Here is a 7,117-nt window from a genome sequence, read left to right as displayed (position 1 = left end):
GAGAGAGAGAGAGAGAGAGAGAGAGAGAGAGAGAGGTACAAATTAGATTCAATAAAATTGTTGTTGCATACAAATAGACAGTGGGAGAAGGAAGGGAGCGTACGAAGTAGAAGAGGAGGTAGAGAAGATAGTGAGGAGGAGGTGACACCTATAGTTGAGACTTGAGAGGACGGCAGAGTAAAGAGAGTAGAAAGAAAACGTACCGATAGAAAGTAAAAGTTAAAAGATAGGTATTTAAACTAAAAAATATATAGAATTAGAAAAGATACCAAAGAAAGAATTAAAAAAAAAAAAGAAGGAATTTTTGTAATAAAGGAAAACAGAAATATACAGATTAGAACTTATAAACATGATGACATAGATATGCCACATCAGCTGCCACTTAAAGTGAGTTCTAGGTGATTCACCAAAAGGCAAGGAAGAAAAAATCAAAACTTTTGATTTTTTCACCTAGCGATATATCTTTCCCCTCCTAAGCATTTCTCATTCGAAACTCTCGATATTTCCCGATATTTCTCGATATTTCTAACCCATACTAGTGAAAATTTTGTTCCTCATAGGTTTTCTACGTGGTTTTAAAGCACTCATGTAATTCCATGTGAAATGTATCATATGTATATAAGGCGTGATGGCCTAGCCTTTCTTTGGGTTTCCAGCCATAAAAAAAAATGTTTAAAGTAAACTTTTAAGAATTATTAATGGTTTAGCTCTAACATTTTCACCTTAACTTACTACAACTCTCTATAGATCAATGTTTATTCAAGGTTTTCATTTCAAATATAGTACATAATATAGAAAACAAACATCTCTTAAAGTTTGGTTTAAAATTTCCTTGTTTTTCTTCAAATTTCCGTCAATTTTCTCATTTTTTTACTACAATCGATATTTCCCCGAAATTTCCGTCGAAATTTCCATATTTTGGAGGGTCAAAATTTCCATAATCACCAAAATTTTATTCTTTGCCAAAAGGTGATTCACATCTAGCATTACTCTAATCACATGATATTGTTCAATTAACATTAGTTCATTTGGGTTGCATCTTCTTTTATTTTTCTTTTTATATCAATTTTAATTTTAATCTTGCATACCATGTTGAACAAATGTCACATGTTCATCCTGACATGCTGTATTGAATACATACCTATATTATTTAGTAGTTAGTGTACTTCTACTAACTTTGACATATCTTTAGAAATTTCACCAAACAGAGAACTATAAAATTGATACAAGTACTTAATATATTCTTTAGCCGTGGACAGTTGGACACATGATCAATAAACATCGATAATTGATCATGAAACAAGACTTCTCTTCAAAATTGAAGAAATATTTTGTCCTAAGAATATTTTGTCCTTCAAAATTGAAGAAATATTTTGTCCTAAGAAGGAAAAACAAATGTTCATCATGCATGCTCCCCAAAAATACATTGCTCCTATATCAGCTCCTAACTCCTTGTTAGCTAGTTTTGTTTGAATTGATTTAGCGATCTGATCCTGGAAGAATCTCCCCAATCACATAAGGATGATAAAACTATATATGGAACTGGTGTTTGAATTGCCTCCTTTTAGATAGGTATATCGACGTAGCATGCAATACATGTATTAACTTGCAATGACATCTTTCACTATGAAGCTCATGCGCATTCCGGTCATAATACCTCTTGTTATAAACTCGATATATAACCCGATAATGTCATATTTGTTATAAACTTATAATCTATCTACCACCTCATTCATGTTGCACATCATTTCGATCACCATGCATGCCACCTCTATCGCAGGTAGGTTAAAGCCATCACAAGCATATACGTAGAATAGAATTGGAAAAGAAAAAAATCAAATAGTTCTGATCAACCATATATATATAGGTTATAGATCGATCGCATCAATTAATCCTAATTGGTAAATCCTAGCCGGCCTATGTATGAAGTGCTAAATTTTAGCCGAAAAGGATAGTCTTGATCTTTCTATAATCAATGCTTGATCATGAGGTTTGTCTCAGTGCTGTGAGTTTGTATCTTGATGATTGGGGATGGTGTTGTACGTATAAGACTTCTCCAATATTTGGACAGGAAAGGCCTTTTTGCAGGATTTGATTCAAGTTTATACGCATCGTCCTTTCTTATTTGTTGTTTTTTCACAGTTGCAGTGTTCATTAACGACAAGTAAGTTAATCTTAAAGATACATGGCCAAACTAATTTGGATGATTACCTATGAATAAACATAAGCAGTGCTTGATTAACCATATATAATAGTCAATCAGCCTACGTACGCATTTTCATTCTCATCTTATTAGCTAATTAAGTTGCCAAGTGAAATAAGTCAGTTAAATACCTAAGAAACAAATCTTCAATTTGCTCCATACCATACTGTGTGGCTAAGGAGATTTAACTTTAAGCCATTCTAGTACGGCTCTAATAGTCTCTACGAATGCTTAATATATAGTTGGCTAATAGAAATACACATGGCGATCGTAAGTGGCATGGCATGGGGTGCCAAAACGTACAAAAAAGAACTACCCAGATGATCATGCTTATTCGGTTATTTGCATTATTTGTACTCAGATTTACATATCTATGCTCCCCAGGCCATGACAATTGTTTTATCGATCAGAAGAGTAAACCTGGTTAATCATGCAACTCTAGGGTCACAAAGATGCATTGGGTATAGTTCGTTTTGGTGACTAACTTATAACTAGTCGAGTCGGAGAAAGAAGAGAAATTCCAACTCTGACATTGCTGATCGATCATATCATGGTACTTGTTGTAGTTATCAATATCTCTATTGATGTTTTTGCCGCAAGTGAATGTATTGGTTATCAATGGTAAACCAATATGTCTTATAACGAAAGAGTAAAGACAATTCTCTGTAGTCGTAAACTAATTCACGAAATATGCGAAACTAATTTGAAACGCGCGAGGAGCCAAACCAAAGATTTAACTTGTCCGTTTTTGGTTCTTTAATTAACCTAATTGTGAAAAGGGGAGACAATGTTAATTGAGGCTGCTATATATCATAGATGAAAAGGAAGTAAAAGTCCAAATTTGTGGGAGAAACATGTTCTATTGCACCACACCCATCCTTCCCAATCCAAATGTCTCGTAATCTTTCGTATACTATGAAGCTATATACAGCATATATACTTGAGCCACACGCTTCCAATAAGAGGTGCGCCCATTCAACCATAGAATGACACGTTTGGAGACAAGATCGGATTTGCCCTAATCTCTTTAAACCTCATACATACATATATGGATAATAACCTAAAACCTTAGTGTGCAAAAATCCCTAACGTACACCACCACCGCACCACGTACAATGAACCAGTAGCTCTAGCTAGCTTATTTGATGTCAGCATAAGACACAATATTGTACATGTTATATGTGTAATAATAAAACCTCATGCATGTCTATATGTTTGTTCATCTATATTTTTATTAATTAGTATCTATTGTGTATAAACTCCTATATCTTGTAAATATATAGGTTGAGATCATCAAGCTCTAGAATGATCAATACGTACTTTAATATTTGGTTTGACACAGGAAACATATTATAGTATTGTAGTTTCTTAACAGATTTTAGAGTTCACGAACATACGCAAGATCATGATCTACGTATATGCATGCGAATATATGCACCCAATTACTAAGAATATACAATGTCTGCATATATGGGCAGTCCCTCGCTTCTTCTGATTTCCAATACCATGTCGAGCTAACATCCCATGATGTTCATATAATATATGCTCAAATTTCGATTGAGTTTGAATCCAATAAGCTAAATTGTACTTCCATTATTACATACATGCCTTAATCTACATACTAAATTATAAACAGTGTATATATCGAACAATGTATCAATAATGCATGCTCTAAGATTAACAAGATGATGAAATTTAAAGCATCATAATCAATTACATTCTGATTTTTATGCTAAGCATGCATGTAGGTTAATTTGAACAGAAGCAAGCATACTATGCGTGGAGCAAAAAGTCGTCATTGCATGGTAAAACATTTCGTCTCAATCTCTCAATGTGCCATGAGACCATACCTGAAAAAACCAGATAGCAGACGACAGTATTGCCACTCAACTTAACCGCCGCCATTACAACTCTCTTTCTCTCCTCTGATCATGAGCTCCGGCGTTGTCTATAAATACTCAACCCTCCGCCTCATATTCTCCTCATCCCAAACTACTTGAATCCCAATCCAACTCGTACATTAACCAGCAATATCCCATCAGCTTTTGAAATACTATTACTATCATTCTTCCTGTGTAGCTCTGATCTATCTCCCTCTTTTGTTACGAAACAGAGAAAGAAACAATGGCTGTAATGAGCTCTTCATTGCTGTTATCTGTTCTTCTTGTTTTCTCTTTGAGTTCTTCATGCTATGGTAGCAGCTTCCAAGAGAACTCATTACTCCATAGTTATGTCGATGATGATAATCGTGAAGAAACTGGGTTTTATGGTTCCGAGCCTTCTCATCCTTCGTACATGAGCATCTTTGAGAATCCCAAGTTCTCCGAATCGAACAATCTCCGAGCTCGGCTCTTCAGCACATCAGCTTCCGTTAAACAGGTTAGCGTCGATGATTTTGGCGCTAAAGGAAATGGTGCTGCTGATGACACACAGGTACAAGCTTGTAGTATCGTGATCAATAATTATGGTGCAAAATAGTTTCCATGCATGTGTATATTTCAGGATTAATTCTGTTTTTAATTTGTTTCAAATTACTTTGAATGCATTATTATTTTTTAAAATGAGAATTAGAGAATTGATGTGTCATTATATCTTTGCATGGATTTGTTTCAGGCATTTGTAAAGGCATGGAAGACTGCTTGTAGTTCCACTGGGGCACCTGTTCTTTTGGTGCCAAAGAAGAGCTATCTTGTTAAGCCAATCACATTTTCAGGGCCATGCAAATCTCAGCTTACAATGCAGGTAATGAAAATTCAATTAATCATGTAACTTCAGTCCATACTCAATTTAAACATCTCATTTTTTTTTGTGGTGCTATTAACACACCCCTTTTTGCTAATATCACACCCAATCTATGATGATAAGCAATCATAGAACAATAAGTGAAATAAAATTGAAATATGTAGATAGGAAAATAGATGAGGTGTGTTAATAACAAAAATGGGTGTGTTAATAGCATCCCTTTTCTTTTTTGTTTTGTTTATAATATACTCCTTTTAAACATCAAATTATGTATAAGTTGAAGTAATTCAGGATATATTAATGAATTGTTTGGGTATATACCATGCAGATATATGGAACCATAGAAGCATCTGGTGACAGGTCAGTCTACAGCAAAGATCTAAATCACTGGATCATGTTTGACAACGTTAAAAATCTGTTGGTTCAAGGTCCTGGAACCATCAATGGCAACGGTCAAGTCTGGTGGAAAAACTCTTGCAAAAGAAAAGAAACTAAGGTACGTATATGGATTTTCATCAAGCATGATCTTCATGATACTGATGTCTTATATCTTTGTTTCTCTTAAACTGATGCCCTTAATTATTTTCAATGATTTACAGCCCTGCGGTACGCACGCACCTACGGTGCGTATACATATCTAGGTTTTCCTACTGTGCATTTTTTTTCCAATTTAACAAGCACATTAAGTTTGAATTAAAGCCGGTTTACGACTTGTTAATTTGCAGGCTGTGACATTCTACAAGTGTAATAACTTGGTCGTGAAGAATCTTAAGTTTCAAGATGCACAGCAGATGCACGTCAGTTTCGAAGGGTGCACTAATGTTCAAGCTTCGTATCTAACAGTAACTGCGCCGGAGACTAGTCCCAACACTGACGGCATTCATATTACCAGTACCAAGAACATGACAATCTCGAACAGCAATATCGGAACAGGTACACCAGAGGATTCTCAATCAAAATTACTAGAGAAATGACCACATACAAATGTCCTGATATGGTAACAATTCTGTGTGTTTTCTAGGTGATGATTGCATTTCTATTGTAAGTGGATCCCAAAATGTGCAAGCCTCCAGTATCACCTGTGGACCTGGCCATGGAATCAGTATCGGTAGCTTGGGGAAAGATGGGTCTGAAGACTATGTTTCAAAAGTAACGGTGAACGGAGCTAAGTTTTCAGGAACCACGAACGGAGTCAGGATCAAGACATGGCAAGGAGGCTCAGGAATGGCAAGTAACATTGCATTTCAAAACATAGAAATGAAAAATGTGTATAACCCCATAATCATAGACCAAAACTACTGCGACACCAGTGACGGAAAATGCAAACAACAGGTAAGTAATCAACCGACCTTCCAGAACTAAAACTGATCTCAATTTTAGAGACAGGTTTCGCTAACTAATATTGTCAAATATTGCAGAGCAAGGCAGTGAAGGTACGAAATGTGTTGTACCAAAACATCAGAGGGACAAGCGCTTCGCAAGATGCCATAACATTTGACTGCAGCAAGAGCATTCCATGCCAGGGAATTGTGCTGCAAAATGTTCAACTCAACAAAGGAGCAGAATGCAGCAATGTTAATCTGGCCTACAAAGGAAATGTCTCCCCTCGATGTGCTTGAAAATTCATAGAAACTAGGTAGCCACTTGTACATGGGTGTCGTACTAAATTGGCTTTAGGGTGTATGTATACATACAAATTGTAGATAAATAATCTGTGTAATAATCGTGTGATTACATTAAAAGTATACTAATCAAATCAATAAAATTCAATTTATTGAATTTCAAGACATATACATCTCTACTTTGGTAGATAGCTTTATAAGTTGCAGCCAAAGCTCCCAGACACTCTGTAGCCTTGTATCAAAAAAAAAAAAAAAAAAAAGGACAAATATCATCCAACGAAAAGATAACTACATTTGTTTTATAACCAAAAAAAAAAAAACAGATAACTACATTTGTTTGTTTATTATTACACTAAGAAAACAAAACGAACCCCGTACGAAAAAGGTACGTTTAGTTAAAAAAGTAAGGTGACTATATTCTTACTTTTTTTTTGTTTCATTATTACTAAGGTTAGATAACTATCTAACTTTAGTAACATGACAGCAAAAGAAAGGTTTACTATAATTAACGTACATGTTNTGTGTGTGTAGTGTGTGTGTATATGATTAT

At 35.0% G+C, this 7,117-nt stretch overlaps 1 protein-coding gene across 1 annotated transcript; it reads left to right on the top strand.

Moving 5' to 3' along the window:
* The first annotated feature begins 4,111 nt into the window (after nt 1-4,111).
* Nucleotides 4,112-6,564, top strand: LOC101297304 (polygalacturonase-like). Its single transcript, XM_004289928.1, has 7 exons — nt 4,112-4,636; nt 4,817-4,945; nt 5,274-5,441; nt 5,545-5,568; nt 5,671-5,878; nt 5,967-6,277; nt 6,364-6,564. Exons 1-7 carry the CDS (start codon nt 4,328-4,330, stop codon nt 6,562-6,564), a joined length of 1,350 nt encoding a protein of 449 aa, XP_004289976.1. The 5' UTR covers nt 4,112-4,327.
* The last annotated feature ends 553 nt before the right edge of the window (nt 6,565-7,117 follow it).

Source organism: Fragaria vesca, linkage group LG2 (assembly GCF_000184155.1).
Source record: "Fragaria vesca subsp. vesca linkage group LG2, FraVesHawaii_1.0, whole genome shotgun sequence".
NCBI classification, from domain to species: Eukaryota; Viridiplantae; Streptophyta; class Magnoliopsida; order Rosales; family Rosaceae; genus Fragaria; species Fragaria vesca.
Note: the sequence above shows the minus strand (reverse complement) of the source record. Positions and strands in the feature narration are given on the sequence as shown.

Coding starts and splice junctions, on each gene's coding strand:
- LOC101297304 (XM_004289928.1), top strand. CDS start 4,328: ATGGCTGTAATGAGCTCTTCATTGCTGTTATCTGTTCTTCTTGTTTTC. Junction 4,946..5,273: donor AATCTCAGCTTACAATGCAG/GTAATGAAAATT, acceptor TATACCATGCAG/ATATATGGAACCATAGAAGC. Junction 5,442..5,544: donor GCAAAAGAAAAGAAACTAAG/GTACGTATATGG, acceptor AATGATTTACAG/CCCTGCGGTACGCACGCACC.